This window comes from Podarcis tiliguerta (genome assembly GCF_965153285.1).
Source record: "Podarcis tiliguerta genome assembly, chromosome: 14".
NCBI lineage: Eukaryota > Metazoa > Chordata > Lepidosauria > Squamata > Lacertidae > Podarcis > Podarcis tiliguerta.
In genome coordinates this window covers 44,379,586-44,405,894 of record NC_139547.1, presented here as the reverse complement: position 1 = coordinate 44,405,894, position 26,309 = coordinate 44,379,586, and the positions used below count along the sequence as shown (strand labels likewise).

Below are 26,309 nucleotides of genomic sequence, written 5' to 3'. Positions count from 1 at the left end.
CCCAAGGACGGCAGGATCTGGTGCTTAGCTCTGACAAAAATGAGAGAAGCAGCAGCTCTTTTGACTCTCTTCACACACCAGGGCTCATGAAAAGACTGGCGGAATGGAAACAGGTTGGAGAAGCCATAAAGTTTCCCCAATTCAGCTTAAAGTAAAGGTGCAATCTCCACATGGTGAACTGCCAATCATATAATAGTGAACTCGGGTGCTGAGTTATAATGGCTGCATAGCTAAAACAGCTACTGAGAAGGAAGAGGGGGAGGTATCAACATGCTTGGGGGAACCCCAAGGTTTGCAAAAATTATAATTAAAACATATAAAAAGGGGCACAAAAAACCCCCATAACTGGTAGAAAACATCCCAAAGCTATTCTATGCTGCATCAACAGAAGTCAGGTGTCCAGAAGTAATGGTACTACGCTTCTGCCTGGAGCAGACCACACCTTGAGTACGGTGTCCAGTTCTGGTTGCCACAATTTAAGAAGGATATTGACAAGCTGGAATGTGTGCAGAGGAGGGCAACCCAGATGATCGAGTCTGGAAACCAAGTCTTAGGAGGAACGGATGAGGGAGTTGGGCTCGTTTTGCCTGGAAAAGGGAAGCAGAGAGGAGATACGATAGCCATCTTCAGATATCTCAAGGACTGGTCACGTGGGAGATGGAGCAAGCTTGTTTTCTCCTGTTCTGGAGGGTGGGACTCGAACCAATGGCTTCAAGTTACAAAAAAGGAGATTTCAACTAAACATCAGCGTGGAGATCACACAAGGCCCCCGGACGTTTCACAGTCTATTGACCCTGTGCCACCACTGCGGTTGCTTTCTTCGCTGCCACCACCCCACTTCTCACGGGGGCACACGGAGTCCAGACACTTGTTAACATAAACAAATAATCAAGTTTATTTTTAAATGCAGGAATAAGCGTATGGTTTCGGTTTATTTTTCTCTTGTCAGTTTCTTACACCTAGTTCCTAACAACTCCAAACTGATTAATCCAACTACAGTGGTGCCCCGCAAGACGAATGCCTCGCAAGAAGGAAAACCCGCTAGACGAAAGGGTTTTCCGTTTTTCAATGCGCTTCGCAGGACGAATTTCTCTATGGGCTTGCTTCGCAAGACGAAAATGTCTTGCGATTCTTGCGATTTTTTTTCGCTCCCCATCCCCTTTTTCTAAGGCACTAAGCTGCTAATAGCCTTTTAGCAGCTAATCCGCTAATCCCTTAAGCCTTTAATAGCCGCTAATAGCCGCTAAACCGCTAATAGCGCTAATCCGCTAATAGGGTTGCTTCGCAAGACGAAAATATCGCTAGACGAAGAGACTCGGGGAACGGATTCTTTTCGTCTTGCGAGGCACCACTGTATCTATCTGCCTCAACCTAACAATTCCTTTCACTCTCTCACAATACAACTCAACCAACCCACTGCCTATTCCACCCTCTTCCTTCTCCAACACCCAAGCCTCAACTCCCAACTGACAAACCTCAACTGACTTTTCAAAACCTCCCACTCTATATTTTATTCCCCCCTTGCATTCTCACTGGCCAATCACATCACACCCATTTTAACCCTTTCCTTGACCCATCCTAGGAGGCAAACGCCACAATCAGGAATAACTTTGGACGGTAAGAGCTGTTCAACATTGGAATGGACTCCCTCAGGAGGTGATGGGCTCTCCTTCCTTGGAGGTTTTTAAGCAGAGGTTGGATAACCATCTATCATGGATGCTAAAGCTGAGATTCCCCCATTGCAGAGGGTTGGACTAGAGCAGGCTTCCTCAACCTTAGCCCTCCAGATGTTTTTGGCCTACAACTCCCATGATCCCTAGCTAGCAGGGCCAGTGGTCAGGGATGATGGGAATTGTAGTCTCAAAACATCTGGAGGGCTGAGGTTGAGGAAGCCTGGACTTAGAGGACCCTTGTGGTCTTCTCCAAACCTACAGTTCTATGCACAATTTTATAAACTTCTTACTTTTGTTTTCTCATGATGAAAATGTCCTAAATCCTGTAATCATAGCAAAATTGCTCCATGCCCTTGATCGTTTTGAGTGCCCTTTTCTTAAGCTTTTTTCCAACTCCAATCCAAAGGGGATTACTGCAACGCCACTAATTACCTAAGATCCCTGCAGTTTTTCGTGAGGCTCCGAATCAGAGTATATTGTGTGCTTGTCACATAGCCTAGAGCTGCATCAAAGTTTAGCAACTGCAGCAATTTCCGCTTGTTCAATGGTTTTACTGTGGACTAGGGAGTGGTGGTTTGGGATGGGGGGAGGAGGTGGGCAGGTCCTGCCTATTGGCCAACGCAGAGGAGGAAGTGAACAGCAGCAGCTGGCAGGGTGGAGAGAAGAAAGTGCCCTGCAGAGAAGACCTTTGGCATTTATTTTGCTAGTTTACGGGGAGGTGAGTTCGCATGAAACAATACAGGGAATGTAACTTCTGCCGATAGCTGAGAGCTTTCTTTCAAATTAATGCTTTAAGTAGCTTGGCCTTCCTGTGTGATTTCTTTCGGTTGGAAGGAAGACCTCACTGTGTTGCATGAATTGGACTTCCTGCCTCGTAAACGGTGGTTACAGGGGCTGCAGTCTTGGGTAAAACTACAGAGAGAAATGGAATTTGTGCGAAGAAAATGTTTGTGGTGGTGGAGGAGGGGAGCATTGTCTCGGAGGGCCAGGGGGATTGCCCCATTTGTTCGTTTGGATCACAAAACATTCTGCGGTTCAGTTGTCTTTTTAAACGGCTTGGGTGAAGGAATTGGAGGGGATCGATCCTCACCAAATCTGCAGATGACACCAAGCTTGAAGGGGTCACCCAGGCTGCAGAGGACAGAACCGGGCTTCAAGGTGACCTCAAACAGATTGGAGAATGGGGCCCAAACTAACAAAATGAATTTCCATAGGGACAAATGTACTGCACTTAGGCAGGAAGAACCAGCTGCACAAATATAAGATGGGGGCTGGGGGTGGGATCTGGCTTGCCAGTACAGTGGTACCTCGGGTTAAGAACTTAATTCTGGAGGTCTGTTCTTAACCTGAAAGTGTTCTTAACCTGAAGCACCACTTTAGCCAATGGGGCCTGCTGCGCCGCCGCTGCACAGTTTCTGTTCTCATCCTGAAGCAAAGTTCTTAATCTGAGGTACTATTTCTGGGTTAGCGGAGTCTGTAACCTGAAGCATCTGTAACCTGAAGCATCTGTGTGCATATAGCTCTCTTTTTGATAGTGTCTTCCAGAAGTGGGAATCTTTCTCAGCCTCAAACCCCTCACTTCCTTCTGGGCAAGGTGCCAGTGGTGGGTGGGGCCTGAGGCAAAGGTGGGTGCACAGATGGCTAGTTTATTGTCATAATTAAAAGATACATTCCAGCTGGGCATATACACTCAAGGCGGGTGTGAGGCAGGGTCAATGAACAGGGTGTCCTGGGGTGTCTCCCAAAGGCTAGATAGGTGGCCCCTGGATCTAATATTCCCTACCTCTCTGTTTGAAGGGCTTACCTGGTCTGCAATGGGCTGCAATTATTTTCCCCATTCAGAGTTTACCAATGATTTCTAAATTTGCATCCACACATCCATAAATTAGCACATGCCCATTTTGTACAAAATTGTGTCTCTCTTTCGGGGGGATGTGTAAGCGGTCAGCCTAGTCGTTGGCTCTGTTGGGTTGTTGTTGCGCAGTATATCACCTGGGATAAAACTTGTATGGGGAATCTGGACAGGACTGGCTGTGGCGTTCATAGGGAGCCCCCGGTCGTTTCACGGACTATTGACCCGAACACCACTAATCCACTGCCACCAACCAGGTCCTCCCTGGTAAAATCACTTCAGTCTTAGTCAGCTTTTCAATTCATAAAGAAGACTGTTCAGTGGTGCCCCGCAAGACGAATGCCTCGCAAGACGGAAAACCCGCTAGACGAAAGGGTTTTCCGTTTTGGAGGTGCTTCGCAAAACAAATTTCCTATGGGCTTGCTTCGCAAGACGAAAATGTCTTGCGAGTTCCTGCGATTTTTTCCCGCTCCCCACCCCCTTTTTCTAAGGCACGAAGCTGCTAATAGCCTTTTAGCAGCTAATCCGCTAATCCCTTAAGCCTTTAATAGCCGCTAATAGCCGCTAAACCGCTAATAGCGCTAATCCGCTAATAGGGTTGCTTCGCAAGACGAAAAAACCGCTAGACGAAGAGACTCGTGGAACGGATTCTTTTCGTCTTGCGAGGCACTGCTGTATTTTATTTCAGACATAAAACAAAACTTTTACAGCATTCCAAACGGTGTTCCTCTTTACACTCAAGGACCAACTGCCCTGTCTCTCTATCAACTGCCTTTCCCAACCAGCCAACCCACGCAATCCAACCAACTACCCACCCACAACTCCCAACAACTCCTCCCAGAACTAGTTTTATAGATCCCCTGACTCCACCCCCCTGGGTCCAGTCTGTGCAACCTATTTAACTATTTCCCCTCCAGCACTCTCTCATATATGTTAACGTCACACTGGCCTTATCAAAAATACAAAGTAGTTGCTCTAGGGAGCAGATTCCAGAGCGACTGCAATTCACATCTGAGGCCAACTCAATTTGGGGACGTGCAACCCAGTTTCACGGGAAATCTTGGGCCCATGACTGAAGTAGACCATGTTCTATAGATTTCCCATCTCTTGCCTCTCCCACCAAATAACCAATATCTTCCTGGCTGCCATAGCAATGTGTAAGCAGCCAGCCAATTCCTTTAGGATGTTTAGGTTGTGTACATTACCATACATTGAAAGGGGACTCTAGTTTCCAGGTGCTGGGATCTGCAGCGACGTGAGAAGTAAACTATAGTTCTCAGTATTCTTTCTTTGGGGGGGTGCTTTAACTCTATGGTGTGTATGCAGCCTTAGGCTGTATATAATGCAGCAAAGTAAAAAATAATTAAAAATTAACTGTAGCAAGGTTATCCTTCTTCTCAGTTTGGAGTGAACCTGGTTTTGCAGAGAAACCAGGCACAGTATTCCCCTAAGAATAAGCAGGCTAGATGTCTGAGCCATGTGTACACCACATCCCAAACCAGTGGGTGGGAGGGCAGAGTAAATGTGCACATTTAAAGTACACAGAATGTACACAGTACATTGCACATTTAAAGCACATACTTTCAGTGCCTGCGGAAGACGTTCTTATTTAGACAAGCCTACCCAGACGTTTAGAAAGCTTATATGCGTTTCAATTCATTTTGCTCTATTCTATTGCGGTTTTAACTTCCTGCATTATGCAATTATTGATTGCAGTGATCATTTTACGGCTTTGTATTTATTTTTTTGTAATCCGCTTTGAGGTTTTCTATGGTCAAGCAGCACATCTGTTGTAAGAGATCAATAAAAAAAAAAATGCAAACCTCTCTCCACCCCACCCCCTGGCCCAATAAATCCCGGGAACTCTAGTTTGCCTCCTGTGCTGAGCAACAATTCCCAGCACCCATTAAACTACAATTCCTGGTAATTCTCTGGTGGAAACTGTGTGCTTTCAGCTGTAGGCGTGTGGACTTTTCGGAGAGCTTAAGCAGTGTTTCTCAACCTGTGGGTCCCCAGATGTTGTTGAACTACAACTCCCACCACCCCTACCTAGCAAGGCCAGCGCTCAGGGATGATGGGAGTTGTAGTCCAACAACATCTGGGGGAACCACAGGTTGAGAACCGCTGCGTGAGTGCTTCTCAAACTTGGGTCCCCAGGTGTCGTTGGACTACAACTCCCACCATCCCTGACCGCTGGTCCTACTAGTTAGGGATGATGGGAATTGTAGTCCAACAACAGATAGGAACCCAAGTTTGAGAAACACTGGCTTAAAGGAAGAGCCCAAGTCTTGCTCTCCTTCTCTCTCAGGCAAAACTTGGGATTTGTTTTTCGCAAAGCGTGAGCTTCGGGCCTGCGGGCTTTTTCTCCTCTCCTCTCTGTAAAGGAAAAAAGCACATTTTCCTCTCTCTCCCTCCTCTTTCTTCGCTCTCTGCAGGGCCCCCACACCCACGCAAGGAAGTGGCGGCCACATTTTCTCTCCCCCCCCCTTCCCTCTCGAGCTGAGGAGAAAAGGGGAAGTCGGAGAGAGCAGAGAAGGAGGAGAGAAAAAAGCGCGGCTGCCGGTTTGCGTCGACGCCTCAGAGTCCGTGAACCAGGCTGCCGGCCGGCCGGGGCCTCCTTTTCCCGCAGCCAGGAGAGGCCAGGCTGCTTTGCGCCCGGTTCGCTTTCGGGTGCCGTCGAGGTAAGTGGCTCCCTCAAAACGCCCGTACGACGTGGCGGCGGCGGCTTATTCTCCTTCGACGGAGCGAGCTGCTACTGCTGCTTCTGGCGGGGCTCCAGGCCGCCCCGGCCCCGCTTCCCCGACTCCCTTCTCTCGGCGCCACCGGGATATTTTTGCGCCCCAGGCGAGGCAAACGCCTTCCGCCCTCTCCCCGCCTTAGGTTTTTATCGTTATAACGACTTCGGTTTTCAAAAGCGGGTGCCTTGCAGAAACGGCAGAAGTCAAAATATAAAGCGAGGGCAAAATGTCCTGAGGACGAATCTGTAAGAGAACTGCTCCCCTCAAAGGCGCGCCCCTCGGAGAGAGAGCTGCGCCCTAGCGGGAGAACTTTTTATTAAACTCGGTGTCGGTGGTGTTTTTCCCTCCCTTTGCTTCTTCCTGAAATCAAAGCTGCTTTTCGCGCAAGCCATGAGGAAGCAATTGCGCTCCCCCTACCAATCTCCCCATTTCCAGTTTTCGTTTTTTTTAAAAAAGTTAGTTCCTGGCATATTTTCAGAAGCTGAGATAGGAGGCAAAATGCTGCTCTCGTTTGCGGGGAGAAATTAGCCTGCTCCTCACTTATTTTACTTTATAGTCTCCCCTCTGAAAAAGAAAAGTCTTGTGAATGCCCAAGAGCAAGACTTGGGTTTTTTTGTGTGTGTGTTGGATGCCTTTTGACTTATTGTGTCTATTCCCTACAAAAATCTGGAGAAGAGTATCTGCTTTGCACGCAGGTTTCTTCCCCATCATCTCCAGGTGGGGCTGAGAAATATTTCCTGTATTTAATCCTGGAGAGCTGCTGCCAGTCCGTGCAGACAACACTTGGAAACCTGGGGAAACCCAGCCAGATGGGCAGGGTATAAATTAAAAATTATTATTATTATTATGGGAGGAACCAATGGTCTGAATTAGGATAAGGCAGCTTCCAGTGTTTTAGAACAATCCTGTTTAAGGTTGCTTTGAATTAGGATGAGAAGTCAGGCTCAGTTTCTCGCTGAGAGGCATTATTACATTTCTAAGCAAGGACTGATGTGTTTCAGCTGTGGCTGGGCCGCTTCCTCAACGTGCAAGGTTCTTAAAAAAAAATGTGTGTGTTCAGCACTGTGGGTTTAAAAAGTAAAAAAGGAAGGAGTAGCTCAGCAGAAAGCTATGTGGCACTTTAAAGACAAAACATTAGCAGAGGCCCACGTCATCAAAGCCATCAAATGTAATGTAATTCATGTATTGCAGTTGATTTTAGTCTACAGAAGTACCCCCCACCCTGGTAAAAAATAAATAAAAATAAATTAGGGTTTTACCCAGCTAAGGCCTACTCAGAGTAGACCTGTTGAAATGAATGAGGCATGTCCATTAATTTTGGTAGGTCTACTGGCTATGGCAAGCCTTTAAGATGCCATGAGATTCTTTTGTTTTAATATTTGCTGTTGCTTGCGGGTGCATGCTATAACTTTAAAAGCATATTCAAAAGACATTCTTTCCTTCAGAGAATTCTGGCCTCTGTAGTTTGCTAAGGAGTTGCTGGGAATTCTAACTCTGCGGGGTAAACTACAGTGCCCAGAATTCTTTGCGGGAAGGAATGCATTTCGAAAGTGCTTTAAAAGTATCTAGTGTGTACACAGCCTAACGGAGATTAAGGATCTGGGATTTGCACATTAGAGCATTTCATATAATGCCACAAGCTCTATGAAAGGTTCGTTTTAAGGGAAGGCAACTCAACTGACTCTTTGGGGTGCCGGTCTTGAGGGGTGCAGGAGATTGGGTTGCCATAGGGGTCAGGGTGTGGTGTCTTCTAGACCAGAACTTTCCATACTTTTCATGTTGGTGACACACTTTATAGACATGCATCATTTTGCGACACAGTCATTCAGTTTTACTATCAAACCGGAGGCTAAACAGAGCCCTTTCCAGCCCCGGGAGGAGTGTAGGGAGCGTTTATGTGACATATCTACAAACTGCAGCCAAACACACTTAACGTGTCGCGACACACAGTTGGGAAATCTCTGCTCTAGACATTGAACTATGACTCCCATCAGCCTTGGCTATTGACCATGCTGGCTAGGAGAGATGGGAGTTGGGAGTCCAAGACAGCACTTGGCTATCCTAGGCCCAACTATTTGCTCCTATCCTGATGTACAACCAGCTCATCTTCACTTGGAATATGTGGCCAGCCTAGCCTTTTCACGCTTTCTTTTAAAAATTAGTTATGGGGAAATGCATGGCATGGTTGCTCATGTGCAAGTTCTGTTCTCAGTGCCAACGCATTGGAGTGCTTTTGTAGTGAACAAGCTCTGTAGGGGAAGGCTAGACGCTGACTCGACTCTATCACAAGCACAGATGTGGCTAAAAATAGCATGTATGCTGGAATAAAAAAGGCAAAAAGTGATTAATTTTCATGCTTCTATGCAAAAAAAAAAAAGTCTACAGGAGACATTTTTCCCTGTAGGGGGCACTCTGGCCCAATTGGGTTCTGCTTCCAGAGAAGAACTAAGGTTGCACAAATTTCTGATAGGTGAGGTATGCTGTTTTTTTCAGCATTAAAGTTGGCAGTCCTCTATTAAACCAAAAGGGAGAAAGTTCCTGCCTTCAGAGAAGCCTGTTTTTACACACACACACACGCACAGCGTGGATGCTCGGGTTGCGAACGTGATCCGTGCGGGAGGCACGTTCGCAACCCGCAACGCCGTGTCTGCACACTCGCGGGTTGTGATTCGGCACTCCTGCACATGCGCAAAGCGCGATTTAGTGTTTCTGCGCATGCACAAGCCGAAGCATGCAAGCACCGAAGTAACCCATTCTGGTACTTCCGGGTTTGGTGCAGTGTGCAACCTGAAAGCGCACAACCTGAAGCACCTGTAACCCGAGGTGTGTGTGTGTGTGTATATATATTTCTGAGTCAGTTATTGATCTGGGTATTTCTCTCTCAACTGGAGGGAGATGGGTCCACCAGAAGTGTGACTCAATGAGAGACGCAGTGGGAGTCTCCTAGAGGGCAGTCAATTATGTTGTCAGTCTAATTAATCAGATGATCATAGAATTGTAGAGTTGGAAGGGACCGTTAGTCCAACCCCCTGCAATGCAGGAATCTCAACTAAAGCATGCATGACAAATGGCCCTCCAATCTCTGCTTAGAAACCTCCAAGGAAGGTAAGAGAATTACTTGCCCCCAGTGGAGGCTGGTTGGAAGGAGATCAGCAACTCATGCTTTTTGCATATCCAAGCCAGCAGGGATTTGGCTGACACTGGGCAAACTCATCCAGCTTGCAGCTCCCTGCCCCCTACAGCTACTAACACTCAGCCAAGCCCATCACATTCTCCAGCAACTCATGCAGAGATACGATGGAGAGACTCCTCTGAGGGTGGATCATTCTGCTAGAGACCTGCTTTACCGCTGAGCAACAGCCCTTTCCTGTTTATTGGATGTGCTAGCTGAGGCCGATAGGAGTTGGAATCCTTCCCTATAAATCTGCTCTCCACCTACACACAAACAAGCCTCCAGGATTGGGTAGGGTAGAGATTTCATCATATTTTGTACCCTATACATTTTGTTGTCTGGCAGCTATGATTACTTCACTGCCTGGAAGATATTGGTCATAATTCCCACTGGAGACAGACAAACCATGCCTTGTATAAAGTTGTGTAAAGATTATTCCTTTCCCCCCCAGAAATGGTTGCTGCTCTTGTCACTGTTTTGTGTAGAGGAGAACATCTGGGCACAGTTTTACAGGGCAGAGTCTCCTATAGATGAAGGAGAGCAATTGAGACTTTTTTTTTAAAAAAAGCTATTTTTATGAAATACTGAGAAATAATCAAATAATATACAGAAGTCAGCATCAAATACTAAGCATTTTTTAAACATAGAAACAAAAATAAAGAAAAGTAGAAGCAACTTTGAATTCTCTATCAGCTTTAAAAACTCATGCAAAACTCTTACTCCACTGGCAATTTATTAAAGCGTCTTTGCAATATTTGCTTAATTTCCAAACATGCAAGCTTGAGCCCAGGTGGAGGCAGAACAACTAAGCTCACACCTGAGTTCAGGTGTGAGGAGGCCTTTGGCCAGCTGCCCTCTAGTGGGCTCATGTGGCAAGGACAGGCAGGAAGGCACACCTGAAAGACACCAACCACACTTGGCTCTGCTAGCAGCAGTCTCTGGTGATTTCACCTGATTGGAATGTGTCATTGAATTGCGGAAAAATCCCTCTTGCTTGCCCAGAGGAAAGATGGGTAGGGGGATCTGGCTGCATTGACTTTTGCCACACTCACAAGTGGCCTGCACTTCCTGAAACATCCACAAGCAGGGATTGGCAAATATGCCAATTTCAGTTTCTTGCTTTCCCATTCTTCAGTTCTCCACATTTTCATATCAGTCTGTGGTTCTTCTTCTTCTTCTTTTTTAAAAAAGTGCTCATGAAAATTCACCAGCATTTTAGTCCATTTCCTCCCCCCAAAAACCTGCATTTTTGCAAAGCAATTTCCCCTAATACAATGCATTTTTGTATGATACATTCACCATTATGTGCATTAACTGTATGTGTTTTTGTAGACTTGGATGTGCATTGCAAAATTCGGAGAGATGTGACTTTCGAAGGAAGGGCGGTGTTTCAGTTCATCTGTTGTTTTGGAAAGTGTGAATTAGCGAAGGTTGCCTATAAATATGAACTACAGGCAAATTCTCCCCCATCCCTTCCCACGAGGGCTGATGAAGGAGGTTTACGACTCCTTTCCCTTCCACAACCTTTCCATGATCCAGCTGGTTGGAGCTTATGCCATTCCTCTGGCCACAGTCAGACAACCTCTTGCTAGAACAAAGCAAGACTGAACAGAACCCAGCTGAGGAGCCCAGACCTGGTGTTACACCACCCACAGAATTGTCTCTTACGATTCCACTTTTGATTCTTCCTGTCGGGTCTGTTTCTAGCCTTATATGGCGTTTGTCAAATTGCTTTCTGTCAAGATGCAGCTGTTTCCTCTTTCCGCCTTCCTTTTCTAATTATACACACACGCTAAGGATTCTCGTGGGCGGAAGTCGTTCTGAGCAGGACGACACGGGCTGTAATCCTACATGTACCTTACTGGACCGTAAGTCCCACTGAAGATGGCAAGGGTTTACTCCTGAGTAAACAAGCATACAAGTGTGCTGTGAGTGAAGTCAGCGAGAGGCAGCCTTTCACAAGGCTGGAGGGTAGGACTCGAACCCATGGCTTCAAGTTACAAGAAAGGAGATTCCGGCTAAACACCAGGAAGAACTTCTGGTAGTAAGAGCTGTTCGGCAGTGGAACAGTTTCCCTCAGGACGTGTGGACTCTCCTTCCTTGGAGGTTTTTAAGCTGGAGTTGATGGTCATCTGTCAGGGATGTCTTGCTGAGATCCCTGCATTGCAGGGGGTTGGACTGGATGACCCTGGGGTCCTTTCCAGCTCTACAATTCTATGATTCTACAACCTTCCACCTCCCTTGAGAGCCAGTGTGGTGTAGTGGTTAAGAGCGGTGGACTCATAATCTGGGGAACCGGGTTCGCTTCCCTGCTCCTCCACATGCAGCTGCTGGGTGACCTTGGGCTAGTCACACTTCTCTGAAGTCTCTCAGCCTCACTCATCTCACAGAGTGTTTGTTGTGGGGGAGGAAGGGAAAAGGAGATTGTTAGCCGCTTTGAGACTCCCTAGGGTAGCGATAAAGCGGGATATCAGATCCAAACTCTTCTTCTTCCTCTTCTTCTCCCTTGCTCTTGCCCATGGTGGGCTGTGTCTGATGAAAGTTGTAGTACAAAACATCTGGAGAGCAGCTTAGGGAAGGCTGATGCTACACCGTAGCTGCTCCTGCCAATATGGCTTATTTAATACAATCACCAAAGGAAATGAATTGCTGTCCTTGATTGCCCTAGTGGCCAGTCTGACTTGGTCAAGCAGTGGGAACTGGCTGAGTGAAAGTTAACGAGCCCCTTCAAATCTGTTCTTTCTTTCAAGCCAAGCTTCCTGTTTTGAAAGGTTATCAGAACCGCCTTGTTCCCTTTCAATAGTCGCTCTGAGCCAAAGGCCGCTGGGTGTAAGACGAAGAGTTTGCCAGGATTTAAGCAGGAAGGACCCAGGAACATACAGTAGTGGGAAATTTAGGTCTGTGCAATTAAAGTGGACTTAAGTCCTCTCGTCACTAGGAAGGAAAGGAAATTTCCATTTCTCATTTTTCCATTCTTAAATTCAGTCCTTGACATATATACAGCAAGATGCGATTTTATTTTTTTTAATCGTCATGAAAACTCACCAGCAGTTTGTTCCAAATTCCTCCTAGTAAACAGGCAGACCTACCTCACAGGGTTGTTAGGGGGTAAAGAATAGGGATGGTAGAGAGGAGACCATTTACATTGCCTTAGGTTCTTGGAGGAAGGGCGGGATAAGAAATAAATACATTTACAGTGCAATCTTGTACCTGTTATAAACTTTGAGCTCAAAAGGACTTATGCAGAATTAAGCCCTTTTGAGCTCAAAGGGGTTTGGTCCCAGGTAAGGGGCCACAAGACTTGCAGCCAACCTTAACATTTTTGAAATATGTTACTTGAGAAACATTAACTGTTTTTTTCTGTACAGGTTGAGAAGCCATGGCTTATCAGAGTTTCCTGCTGGAGCCAATCAGCTGTCATGCCTGGAACAAGGACAGAACCCGTAAGCCCTTTCCTTTTGCATTACGACTGTTTAATTTTAGTAGCCACTTTCCACACAAGCGTCTCAAGGCAATGCATTGTAAAAATAGCAAAAAACCAGAAGCACTGAGACCAGGAAAAATATTTTGAAAACAACACGAAACGGGTACCTATGTCAGAGACTCATTCATCCAGCTGGAAAAGTCCGTCAGAACAAAATGTCCCCAGTTGTTTCCAGAAACATCCTTTAACTGCTGACCATTCTGGTTGAGGCTGATGGTTGGTGAGAGTCCCAGCAGCTGGTGGAGGACCACAGGGTCTACACCCCCCTGCTGCAGGGGCAGCGAGTATTAATAATTATAGCAACAACAGCATCAACAATTTATTATTTATACCCTGCCCATCTGACTGGGTTTGCCCAGCCACTCTGGGTGGCTCCCAACAGAATATTAAAAACATGATAAAACATCAAACATCAAAAACTTCCCCAAACAGGGCTGCCTTCAGATGTCTTCTAAAAGTCAGATAGTTGTTTATTTCCTTGACATCTGGTGGGAGGGAGTTCCACAGGGCAGGGGCCACTACTGAGAAGGCCCTCTGCCTGGTTCCCTGCAACCTCACAGGGAGGGAACTGCCAGAAGGCCCTCGGAGCTGGACCTCAGTGTCTCGGCTGAATGATGGGGGTGGAGACGCTTCCCCAGGTATACTAGGCCGAGACCGTTTTAAAGGTCATCACCAACACTTTGAATTGTGCTCGGAAACGTACTGGGAGCCAATGTAGATCTTTCAGGACCAGTGTTATGTGTTTTCGGCTGCCGCTCCCAGTCACCAGTCTAGCTGCAGCATTCTGGATTAGTTGTAGTTTCCAGGTCACCTTCAAAGGTAGCTCCACGTAGAGCACATTGCAGTAGTCCAAGTGAGAGATAACCAGAGCATGCACCACTCTGGTGAGACAGTCCGCGGGCAGGTGAGGTCTCAGCCTGCGTATCAGATGGAGCTGGAAGACAGCTGCCCTGGACACAGAACTGACCTGCTAACTGGGGACTACCTGGATTGCTGGTTCTTGCAGCAAATCTAATCCTCGGTTGGGAGCAACTGCAAGAGAAGAGAATGTGAGCGATTGCCCATGGCATGAATAGATGTGGGAGGGTGGGGGAGAGAGAGAATACAGCCATTGTTTGTGGGTCAGCAGAACGCCCTGGCGGATTGCGGCTAGCAGGACTTCCTGCTCCCCAGATGTAGGGTTTTGAAAGAACTGCTTCGATTTGCAGTATATATATATCCCCAGGAATATAAACATAACAACACTTGAAGCATATTTAAACCACATGGCTTCCCCCTAGAGATTCCCGGGAACCAAAGCTTAACCTTTCCTGAGACACGATTCCCAGCACCTTTAGCAAATGACAGTTCCCACAATTCTTTTGGGGGGGGGGGAGCCATGTGCTTTAAACGTGTGGTGTGTTACGCAGCCTCTCCTTTCCAGATAAGGGGAGGTGGGAAGAGAAAAGAGGCTCTCGGGTACTTGGGAAGAGGCTGTAGAGCACCCAAGTGAAGATGTTGCTCTCTACCTTTTCCTAGGGCTAGTTCACATGAACAGATGCATCCCTTCAAATCATGGCCCATTTGCAAATCAGAACCACATGTTTTGTAGCAGCGTCAGGAGCTAAATAACTTTGGAAGAGCTGGAAGGGACCTAACAGCTCAGGGCAAAAGTCCTTCCTGACCATTTGTGACTGGTGTCCTGGGCACATCCCCAAAACCCCCAAATGTGCCCTCAGCCTCCGAAAGCTTGGCAGAACTCGAAATACGCAATATGTGCACAAACTCTTCCCTGCCTTCTGTTCCGCAGAACTTGCCATCTGTCCCAACAACCACGAAGTTCACATCTACAAGAAAGACGGGACAAAGTGGAGCAAAGTCCATGAGCTGAAGGAGCACAACGGGCAGGTGACAGGTGAGGACCTTCCGATTCCTCTTCTGGTGTGCGAAACGGCACACACACAACCTTTCTAAAGAGCCATAACCCCTGTAAGGCCATCATGCCTAACATTACCTAACTGTTCCATTGCCTTCTTTAAAAAAACAAAACACTGTTTATTTGTTGATGAATCCGCTGTTAAATTCGGCAGCCCTTGTAATCGAGGCCTGCCTTCTGGTCCTCTGATCTGTGGTGTCCTTTGCAGGCATTGACTGGGCCCCCGACAGCAACCGCATCGTGACCTGCGGGACAGACCGCAACGCTTATGTGTGGACCCTGAAGGGCAACGTGTGGAAGCCGACGCTGGTCATTCTGCGGATCAACCGCGCTGCTCGCTGCGTGAAGTGGTCTCCCAAAGAGAACAAGTTTGCGGTCGGCAGCGGCTCGAGGCTCATCTCCATCTGCTACTTTGAGCAAGAGAATGACTGGTGAGTCTCGCCAGGGAGCAGAGGAGGAGGAGGAGGAGGAGGAGGAATAATAATAATAATAATAATAATAATAATAATAATAATAATAAATTATTACTTATACCCCACCCATCCGAAGAAGAGTAGAATCATAGAATTGTAGAGTTGGGAGGGACGGTAATCTAGTCCAAGCTCCCCTGCAAGGCAGGAATCTCAATCCATTATAAATGGATTTATATATGGAATTTGGTGGCCCTGACCCAATCAAGCTTTGCCTGCGTTGGACCCCTTCCTGCATTGAGCGTGAACTGCTCAAAGCCTCAGCTGCTTCTTCACTTATTTGTGTTTTTCATAAGAAAGGCTTGCTTATTCGCTTGCCATGATAACTGCCTTGTCCCTCATATTTGCCGTCTCTCCTAGGTGGGTTTGTAAACATATCAAGAAGCCCATTCGATCGACAATCCTTAGCCTTGACTGGCACCCTAACAACGTTCTCTTGGCGGCTGGATCCTGCGATTTCAAATGCAGGTGAGGCAGATATCCTGGATTGCATCCAACGTGTGACTTCAGAATGTGTTTGGGGCGGGGGGGGGGGGAGGCCTGTTGGACAGTCTCCCTTCCAGGCCTTGACCGGATCTGCTCCTTGTCTAGTTTTGATAGACCCTCCAGTAACATGCTTTCCCCCTCCCTCCCTCCTCTCCCTCCTGCCCTGTAGGATTTTCTCTGCTTACATCAAAGAGGTTGAGGAGCGGCCCTCTCCAACCCCCTGGGGATCCAAGATGCCATTTGGAGAGCTCATGTTTGAGTCGGGCAGCAGCTGCGGCTGGGTCCACAGCATCTGCTTCTCTGGGAGTGGCAGCCGTGTGGCATGGGTGAGCCACGACAGCACCATCTGCCTTGCGGATGCCAACAAGAAGATGGCGTAAGTTGGGCTGTTGGGTGGGGGTTCAGAGTTTCCCATGAACTGGCCTGGCCCAGCTGGCTGCAGGGACTTCGCTTCCTTGGGACGAGATGATCCTGAGACTCTTGAGCAGATCTGTTCCATGCTCGTTCAGCCCCTGTGTAAACCCACACGACTTCCCCCAAAGAATTATGGGCCCTGTAGCTTACTAAGCATGCTGGGAACGGTAATAATAATGATAATAATAATTTATTATTTATACCCCGCCCATCTGTCTGGGTTTCTCCAGCCACTCTGGGTGGCTTCCAACAGAATATTAAAATACAATAGTCTATTAAACATTAAAAATTTCCCTAAACAGGGCTGCCTTCAGATGTCTTCTAAAAGTCTGGTAGTTGTTTTTCTCTTGGACATCTGGTGGGAGGGCGTTCCACAGGGTGGGTGCCACTACCGAGAAGGCCCTCTGCCTGGTTCCCTGTAACTTGGCTTCTCGCAGGGAGGGAACCACCAGAAGGCCCTCGGTGCTGGACCTCAGTGTCTGGGATGAACGATGGGGGTGGAGACGCTCCTTCAAGTATACTGGACCGAGGCCATTTAGGGCTTTAAAGTTCAGCTCCACATCCAAATAACTTCATTGTACTAGCCATTGGCCATGACAAATCTGAACCAAAAACAAACACATGCAAAGTCTCTATTTAGATCTCTGCGTCTCCCTTATAGCTCAATGCTATATTGCCCAGTTTCTTCTTTCTGATCTTTTTGGCCGCCAAAGAGAAAAAAATGGTGACTTCATTGAGTCACTGAAATGTTTACATTGCTAAGAAGCAGTAGGACCTTTTCTGCTGGGGAGATACATCTTTCCTGTATGGGCGGTAGAGTGAGAAATCACCTCCTGGGTCCAGTGTATAGTGGGCAAAATGGGAATGGTAGCTGTGGGAGGGGGAAAACTCCCAGGAGTTTTTGGGTGAAGTCATGCACATTGAATGGGTCTTAAATCAGTGGTGTGGATCTGCCCCCAATGGAAACGGGATGCTTCAAAGCAAGGCGGAGGTTCAGGGTGGAGGCAGGACCTTGGACAGCGCCGCAGAGAGCTCAAACAGTGGTTGAGAAAAGCTCAAACGTTGCTTCAGCCACAGACTGTCCATCACCGTGGTTCCCTCTTTCCTTAGGGAGAGAAGTCTCTTCAGTTAGAGGGCCCTTAGTCTGCTTCAGCCGTCGTTGACTCCAGTGGACTGAGGGAAAGCATTGCTCTGCTGGGATTTCTGGGCTGTTGTCCTCCGAGTAAGAGGAGGGCAGCTTGGCCTATTCAGGTTGGAGAGGCGTTGACAGAACAATTGCCTCTTACACCAGAACTTCTAGGCATGCCAGGGGCTGGCTCCAAGGTCAATTTCCTCTTCTGTCCCTCCTCCAAACCCACAGCCTCATCTCCCAACGATAGGGCGTGGGAACCCAGAACACGGGCTGAATTTTATGGTAGGCCTAGCCACTAAGGGGCTGTAAAGCAGCTAATCTGTGCTAACCACCCTTGCCTCGTCCTTCCCTTCAGTGTGGCCTGCCTGTCCACGGAAACTCTGCCTCTCCTGGCTGTGACATTCATCACTGAGAACAGCTTGGTGGCCGCGGTAAGTCATGTACCATAACTCTTTCCAAGTGTTTATTTGCCCAGTGAAGATTCGGGCCGCATTCCTATGTGGGGCAATGGTATGTGGTACAGTCCTGCCTGGACCGTGTCATTACAGTCCGCAAGTGGGCAATTGCATTCTTCGAACCAGTGCTTTTTTTCTAACAAAATGTTTAGGGGTACTTTCATTTTCCAACTCATATTGAAATACTGCCCCTCAATGAGGCCAAACTTAGATTCACAAGATGTTTAGGGGTATGCATACCTCTGCGTACCCCCAGAATAAAAGCACTGATTACAGCCAACACACAAGCGCATCCACTAATCTTTGTAGTGACAGTATCATGACCTCTAGTGGTGCAGTTGGGCAATTTTAGACTCTGGACTTGAATTCTCTTAACGCTGCTGCCCTGGCCTCTTTAGATGGTAATAATGTTTGTTCCTTCACTTAACTTCAAAATATTGTCAGCAATGCCTGTTGCATTTGGAACCCTTCATACTCATTCTGCAGATTTCACCTCTGTTTATCCTCCGGCTCAATTTCCTTCCCTGTTTTCTGCTACTCCCCCTTGTGGTGTTATCCAGATTGTAAGCCCCTTGGGGCCAGGGACTCACTCTGTTCTGTTCCTTGCAAAGTACATAGATACAGTGGTACCTCGGGTTAAGAACTGAATTCGTTCTGGAGGTCCGTTCTTAACCTGAAACTGTTCTTAACCTGAAGCACCGCTTTAGCTAATGGGGCCTCCCGCTGCCGCTGCGCGATTTCTGTTCTCATCCTGAAGCAAAGTTCTTAAGCCGAGGTACTATTTCTGGGTTAGTGGAGTCTGTAACCGGAAGCATCTGTAACCCTAGGTACCATTATAATCTCATAATTATCATATATTTTTATTAGTGGCCTACCTTACAGGGCTGTTGTGGGAGGAATATTGAGAGCGCTTTGGACCCTTGGGAGTGGACGTTGCTGATGAAAAGCCTCCAAGGCCCTGACCTCTGCTTGCCTCCCCCCAGGGCCACGACTGCTGTCCGATGCTGTTCACCTATGACGAGCAGCAGGGCACGCTGAGTTTCGGGGGGAAGCTGGACATCCCCAAGCAGGGCGCCCAGCGTGGCCTCACGGCTCGCGAGCGCTTCCAGAACCTGGATAAGAAAGCCAGCTCTGATACCACCAGCAACGCCACTCTGGACACCCTCCACAAGAACAGCATCAGGTAAGTTCTTCCGTGGGCTCTGCCCCTCTGCAAACTAAACAAGATAACATTGCAGAACCGCAGCTGCAGGCGTGCAAGACCAGATCCAGCCTGATCTAAGATACCCGCCAGCAGCTGCAGGGAAAAGACTGCCCCAGCTCCCCTGTGCTGAGACTTCGGAAAGCCGTGACCAGTCAAATGACACTGGGATACATGGACTGGCAGCTCCGTACGTTCAATGGAAGGGTCATCCTTCCCCAGTTCTTGCTGAGATCCTCTCTGAATTCACCAGGCAATGGGGCAGATCTGCTATGAAAGAATGAAGCTCAAACTTCAGGGCCTCTCGTCCTGGAGCCACATGGCTGCAAAATTCTAGGGCAACTAAACCAAATTTGAGTCACACATCTCCAATTGATTCATGTTTTGTTGTCTACGTTTCAACAACCCCAAAGTTTTGGAGTTGGTAGCTCAGGTGTTGTAAAGGTATGGTGATCTGTCATGGAACAACCCCATTCAAGAAGGTAATGGTGGCTACCCAGACCTTGTTGCTGGTTGCCAAGGAGGCCCCATAACTCTTCAAGCTTCAGGGCCCCCAAAATGTTGGTCCGCCACTAGACATAAACTGCTTGAATCCTGGGAGGACAGAGGTTGGGTAGATTGCATGTTTGGGAGGCAGGCAATTTACCTGCTCTAGATGGAGTCTAGAAGGAGCAAGTGTGTGTATTGGAGGTGCTCCAAGATACATCTTTGACACCAGAGGGCATTCCTCTATGGCTAGCAGTGCCTTTTACCAGCTTTGTCTGGTTCACCAGCTACTGCTGTTCCGGGACAGGGATAGCCTGACCACCTTAGTCCATGCACTGGCAAACTTGAGGCTGGATTACTGTAATGTGGGGCTGACCTTGGACCTGGTGCATAAGCTCCAGCTGGTGCAAATGCGTCAGCCAGACTGCTGGAGGGGACATCTGGCCCAGCAGCATGTGACACCTGGCTACCCATTTACTACCAAGCCAGGTTCAAGGTCCTTGTATTAATTTACAAAGCCCTGAAGAACTGAGGTCCAGGGAACCCCAGGGACCACCTGAACCCTGACATCCCAGCTCCATCACTTAAAACGCCTTCAGGAGCATCGTTGGTTGGTTCCCCAAGTTGGCGAAGCTCATCTGACAACAAGAAACTAAGATCCTTCAGGGTGATTGGCCCAGTCCTGTGGAACTTTCTGCCAATAGAATTGGCAGGTGCTTTCTGTTTCAACTTTCAGCTGCCTGCTGAAAACTTTGTAGGCAATAAAAAAATGCACCTTCCCACTATACAGTCGTACCTTGGTTCTCGAACGGAATCCGTTCCGGAAGTCCGTTCGACTTCCGAAAATGTTTGACAACCAAGGTGCGGCTTCCGATTGGCTGCAGAAGCTTCCTTCACCCAATTGGAAGCCGTGTCAGCTGCGTTGGACATTCGGCTTCCAAAAAATGTTCGCAAACCGGAACACTCACTTCTGGGTTTGCGGTATTTGGGGGCCAAAATGTTCGAGTCACAAGGTGTTCAAGAACCAAGGTATGACTGTATTGTTAGCCAAATTTCTGAATTTCCTGATGTAAGCCAGGCCCGTAACTCGGGAAAAGACCCTACCTCATCCAGGTCACTATCTTGGCTGAGCTGGGCTGTGGTTCAGTGGTAAAAAAATCCACTTTGCATGCAGAAGGAAGGCCCCGATCCTTGGCATCTCCCAAGTAGGGCAGGGGGAAATCCCTGTCTTGAGTCCCTGGAGAGACAAAAGATGTGACTCGATTCAAAGCAAGTTTGCATGTTCACCTCTTTGGGGTAGAATTTCCTAATGGGGGCGTGCTATGGTGGAAAAGGCCCCACCCTTAGAACTATCCCCTGCCTTTGGTCTGACAACCCTTCGTCCTCTGTAAAAAAAAGGTAAAGGACCCCTGACAGTTAAGTCCAGTTGCATACGACTCTGGGGTTGCGATGCTCATCTCACTTTACAGGCCAAGGGTGCCGGCGTTTGTCCGCAGACAGTTTTTCTGGGTCATGTGGCCAGCATGACTAAGCCACTTCTGGTGCAACGGAACACCAAAACCAGAGCAGCACACGGAAACGCCGTTTACCTTCCCACCGGAGCGGTACCTATTTATCTACTTGCACTTTTGGGCGTGCTTTTGAACTGCTAGGTTGGCAATCATCCTCTGTAGTCCCGTACAATTTCCCCTCTGCTTTGAGCAAGTCCTAGTTTGGCAATTAACACCCACAGTTGTCTTGTCTTCCCTTTCAGCCAAATATCTGTGATTGCTGGTGGGAAAGGCAGCTGCTCCAAGTTCTGCACCACAGGAATGGACGGAGGAATGAGCCTATGGGACATCAAAGTAAGCAAAAAAAGGCTGGGTGGGGAAGATGCAGTTTTTGCCCTAATAGACTAGTGGTCACACCATTTGCATTTAGTATGTGAAGATGCTCACTAAGGAGTTGCGCCAGAGGAAGACTTTGGATGGTCACTACAAAAAGCATCGCCTCCTAATGGCAAGGATGGGAAATTGTTTCTTAAGCCTGAGGGGCCACATTCCCTTCTGGGCAACCTTCTCAGGGCCACATGCAGCTCAGACCTTGTGTCCCTCAGACCTTGTGGGGGGCCGGACTATATTTTGAAAAATAAAATAAATTGAACGATTTCCTATGCCCCAAAATAACCCAGAGATGCATTTTAAATAAAAGGACACATTCTGCTCATGTCAAAACACGCTGTTTCCCAGACCATCTGCAGGCCGGATTTAGAAGGCAATTGGGCTGGATCTGGCCCCCGGGCCTTAGTTTGCTTACCCGTGGTCAGGAATAACTTTCTGAGAGTAAGAGCTGCTTGACAGTGGCAACGGGCTCCCTCAAGTGGTGGTGGACTCTGGAGTTTTAAAGCAGAGGTTGGATAGCCACCTGTCATGGATGCTTGAGTTGAAATGCCTGCATTGCAGGGGGTTGGACTAGATGACCCCTGGGGCTTGGGGAGAAAGCCTCAAGGTCCACAAAGGGCTGCATTCAGCTCCTGCTCTCTGGAAACAGCCCTTAAGAGGTTTAATTAAATGGACCCATGCCCAACTCTTTAACTTCCTTTGGGATTGCTTCTTTTTTAATTTGGCAAAGTCTTTAAGAAATACACTTCCTGCAATCTGAAGCCATGAGACATGCACAATGTGTGCTCCCATTGCAACGTGATATATCACACCTGGGATCAAGCTATTGTTTTCGGCCCGTCCCCAGGGCTTGAATACACCCTGTAGGAGTTGTCTCCCCTGCAAGCTGCTGAAGTTGTCAGGTTTCAGGCTTTGGCCTGGCCTTGCATTAGTCAGAGGGAAGCAGCTGGTTTGGGGGGGGGGGTCACGAAAAGGCACCAAATGGTTTCAGTTGTTACTGCTGGCATTTGTACTGCCAAGTGTGTGGGATTTTCTACATCTGGGTTGCGCCCAATGTTTTGTTTTGTATTTTTTTTAAAAAAAAATATTAAGCAAATTTAGCAAATCAAATTATAAATCAAATATAACCAATTACATTTCCCACCCTCCAAAGACTTCCCTCAGCTCCCCTCTCTGATTTGTTCATACATATTATTCTCTGCATGTTATAAAGTTGTACATATCATTATCTTATCTATCCTATGTTCTACTAATAAATTTGTGGATGTTTATTCAAAACCTGCCAAGGAGTCAAAATCCTTCTGTTGTCTTTTTAAGTAGTTTGTAAATAGTTCCCATTCTTCCTTAAAGTCACAGTTGTCCTTCTCATGCAGTTTGTGTGTTAACTTTGCCATCTCCGCATAACTCATCAGTTTTTCTTGCCATTGTTCTTTCGTCGGGACTTCCTCACTCTTCCATCCTTGTGCTAACAAGACTCTTTGCTGCTGGGTTTGCACCCAATATTAGTCCTGCTTCAAGCAGACTCATTGAAACGGACATGACTGTTGCTGCTCCATTAATTTCAGTGGGTCTACTCTTGAGGCCCTACCTGCACTATAAAGCAGTATCCTACCACTTTTAACGCAGGCTTCCTGCTCTTGGAACTGTTCCTCTCCTGTCTGATGACCCTTTGCCCACTGCATTCGTCTTCCAATCCCCGGGAGCCCTGATCAAAACTCTGGACAGCTGCTATCCTTCAGCGCAACAGTGAAAAACATGGCCCACCTTGGGATATGGCAGCTTCCAACGTTCCAAATTTAAAACTAAGAGAAATTAATATTTGGGCCAAAATCAGCAGTTGCAGGTTTTGAATTTTGGATGTTGTTGTTGTATTGCCCTTTATCCGTAGATCTCAGGGCGGTTCACGACATATACAAGCTAAAAAATGCAAAGAACAAAACCAAACCAGTAATCGCCCCCTCCCACAACACATTAAAAAGGGCATCAGATATCAGGAAGCCAAAAGCCCTGTTGAAGAGGGTTGTTTTCGCCTGACGCCTAAAGGTTTATAATGAAGGTGCCAGGTGAACATCCCTGGGGAGAGCATTCCACAGACCGGGAGCCACTGCAGGGAAGGCCCCTTTTCTTGTTGCCAAATCTCTCATGGAGGGGGAACACAAAGAAGGGCCTCAGAGGTTCAGTTCGTATGGAGAGAGGTCCTTGAGGTATTGCGGTCCTGAGCAATACCTTGTGAATATTTTCCATTCACAAGGAAAATAGTCCTGGAACAGGTGTTTCAGTGGCTCTGTTTGGCCCATTTCTGGGTGTTTTGACAATCCTTTAATGACTTTTTAGGTTTTCCTCAGCCAGAATGCCATTTTTCTTCTGACAATCCTGCGTTTTCATTTCAGAGCTTGGAGTCTGCTATGAAGGGCCTGCGGATCAAGTAAAAAAGGACTGAAGAATTATTCATCTCAGCAGCGCTTCCGTCTCAACTGGAGTCTGGGGGGGTGGGCAGGGCAGAAGACCCCCGGCTACCAGCTTTTGCTTCCTCACCCGATGCAACCTGCTTCATTCCTGCAATCCCGCATACCTAAAATGACAATCCCACCAGCTACAAGTTGGGTAGATTTTCTGTGTCGCCAGTGGAAAACAGGTTGATAACTGTTAACGTTGTTCAATAAAGAGATGCTGGTCACAGTTAGCATAGCAAAGCTTCCATCTCCCCCTCTCCTACCACCAGGAGAGACCGTCAGCACAACCCTAACCAAGTCCACTCAAAAGTAAATCCCATCGAATGTTTATTTTATCTTTAGCAATGATTTCCACCCATTTTCTGGGGACAGACATTAAACTAACCAGCCTGCAATTTCCAGGATTGTCCCTGGATCCCCTTTTTAAAATTGTGTGTTACATTTACTGCTTTCCAGTCCTCATGTATGGAGGCTGAGATGGACAAACTGCCTATTTTTGTTAGCTCAGCAGTTTCGCATTTGAATTTTTTAAGAACTCTTGGGTGACTGCCATCCGAACCTGGTGACTGATCACTTATCCCCTGCCCCCCGTTGGGCCTAGATTATCTCTCACTGCCACAATCTGCCCTTGTTCCCCAGGCCACTGGGATCTGCCTCATCTTTTCTGTTGTAAAGATGCCAATAATTCATTCAGCTTCGCTGCAGCAGTCTCCTCTTCCCTTGTCACGCCTTTGACTCCCTTGTCACCCAAAGGTGCAGCTGCCTCCCTAGATGGCTTCCTGCTACAAATATAGTTAAGAACTTGTTGTTGTTGGTCTTCGTGTTTTCAGGAGAGCTAGTATGGCACCGCTGACTTGATATCCAATACTAGTCCCACTCAAGAGTGGACCCATTGAAATTGGCCTCAACAGGTCCAATAATTTCAGTGGCTTTACTCCCAAGTAGAACAACCCCATCTTTTTCCTGGGGTAGTTTTCTGTCTGCAGATATGCTTTTATGGAGAGGGTTTCTCAGAACTGGACCACTGCCACAGTTTGAAGCAGCGCAGGCCCAATTTGAATAGACTAGGCAAAGAGTGGGGGACAGAGTTGGCTCCTTCGTTCCCACCAGTCCCAGCTTGCATGAGCCACAGTGGTTTCTGCAGGCCCATGTCCTGCCTCACTGAAGGCTTTGGAACTCATTCCTCAGGGCCAGCAGGGCAGGCCAGGCAAAGTTGCTTCTACAGAAGACAAGGCACGGAAGGCGTTTTACGATAATTTAAACTTTATTCAGCCAAATATACAAGTTTTGCTTCCAATTTGCACCTGTTCCAACATGTTGCACAATCAAGAAAAGAGTTCTCTGGTTTTGCAGGGATGTGTTTTGTTTTCGCAGTTAAAAAGTCACTATCAGAGGAGAAGGGAAGAATTTAAGGATGGCTTCTTTTTTAAAAAATAAAAATGGGGAGAGAGAAGGGTAGAAAGTGGAAATAAAAAGACCAAAACAGCCACACGGTCCAGATCCAAATGTGTTTTTATTTCTTTGCTGCTCCACATTCCAACCCCGCAGGCCGTTTTTAAGACGAGTGCCTATCGCAAACACGCACCCGCGCCAGCATTTTGGATTTGCGCCTGCATGCCAAGACTACCAACCCCACTCCCCTCTCTCTCAAGGCTCTTGCGGCCTCGCTGAAGCTGTATCTTCCCCCACCCCCTTCATTATCACTCCAGCTTTTTCCTGCTCCCTTGGTTAGGTAATCTCGAATTTGAAAGACAGCAAAATCGTTCGGTTTATAGCACCCCCTCCTGAAGCGGCTGTGCGAGAGAATCGCTGCCCTGGCGACTCCCGCGTTCAAAGGATTATAACAGCTTGCCCACCCACCCCACTGATTCCCACCCTGCCCGCCCACCCCTCCCCACCATGGAATTCTGTGCCCAGATGAAGGCGAACACGCTGCTGCCAAGTGTCTCTTAGGAGGGAAGAGGACGCCGGTTACAGCCGTGCTCTTCACGCTGCGGCGTCGCCCCCTCTGTGTGTGAAGCCTCAAAGAGTGCCCAGCAGGCGCCAGCCAGGCACAGTTCCTGGGAAGTTTCCCTCCTCTCTTGTGGCTGGCGCTTACTTGTTAAGGGACAGGGACTGCAGTCTTTTGCCTGCTGAGGATGCTTCGTCTTTAGCTGGTGGGTGAAAAAAACAGAGGGAGAGACGCAGGTTTATATACTGGCACCCAGTACGTTTCCGAGCACAATTCAAAGTGTTGTTGCTGACCTTTAAAGCCCTAAACAGCCTCGGCCCAGTATACCTGAAGGAGCATCTCTACCCCCATCATTCTGCCCAGACACTGATGTCCAGTGCCGAGAGCCTTCTGGCGGTTCCCTCATTGCGAGAAGCAAAGCTACAGGGAACTAGGCAGAGGGCCTTCTCAGTAGTGGCGCCCGCCCTGTGGAAAGCCCTCCCATCAGATGTCAAAGAGATAAACAACTACCTGACATTCTGAAGGCAGCCCTGTTTAGGGAAGTTTT

The 26,309-nt window shown here is 47.7% G+C and overlaps 2 protein-coding genes across 8 annotated transcripts in view; one reads left to right on the top strand and one right to left on the bottom strand.

Moving 5' to 3' along the window:
* Positions 1–1,505: 1,505 nt before the first annotated feature.
* On the top strand, positions 1,506–25,252 carry ARPC1B (actin related protein 2/3 complex subunit 1B). Of its 7 annotated transcripts, XM_083413683.1 has the most exons (11): positions 2,323–2,391; positions 5,961–6,206; positions 12,804–12,878; positions 14,709–14,813; positions 15,043–15,265; positions 15,665–15,772; positions 15,960–16,166; positions 17,692–17,767; positions 18,775–18,974; positions 21,232–21,322; positions 23,749–25,252. In XM_083413683.1, the coding sequence occupies exons 3-11, from the start codon at positions 12,815–12,817 to the stop codon at positions 23,785–23,787; spliced, it is 1,113 nt and encodes a 370-aa protein (XP_083269809.1). In that variant the 5' UTR covers positions 2,323–2,391; positions 5,961–6,206; positions 12,804–12,814; the 3' UTR covers positions 23,788–25,252. The 7 variants fall into 7 exon arrangements, with proteins under 7 accessions (XP_083269812.1, XP_083269810.1, XP_083269809.1 ...); XM_083413686.1 differs by lacking the exons at positions 2,323–2,391; positions 5,961–6,206 and adding an exon at positions 1,506–1,617; XM_083413684.1 differs by lacking the exon at positions 5,961–6,206 and having other exon boundaries at positions 2,266–2,391.
* Positions 25,057–26,309, bottom strand: part of PDAP1 (PDGFA associated protein 1) — a 14,798-nt gene continuing 13,545 nt past the window's right edge. The window contains exon 6 of the mRNA XM_083413824.1: positions 25,057–25,964. Coding sequence (XP_083269950.1) covers positions 25,906–25,964 — 59 coding nt within the window. The 3' untranslated portion in view covers positions 25,057–25,905. The remainder of the gene's footprint in view (positions 25,965–26,309) is intronic.

Excerpts from the sequence above, each read along its gene's own strand:
- ARPC1B (XM_083413686.1), top strand. The coding sequence starts at position 12,815 with ATGGCTTATCAGAGTTTCCTGCTGGAGCCAATCAGCTGTCATGCCTGG. Across the intron at positions 17,768-18,774 it reads AGAACAGCTTGGTGGCCGCG|GGCCACGACTGCTGTCCGAT; the intron begins GTAAGTCATGTA and ends GCCTCCCCCCAG. Across the intron at positions 18,975-21,231 it reads CTCCACAAGAACAGCATCAG|CCAAATATCTGTGATTGCTG; the intron begins GTAAGTTCTTCC and ends CTTCCCTTTCAG.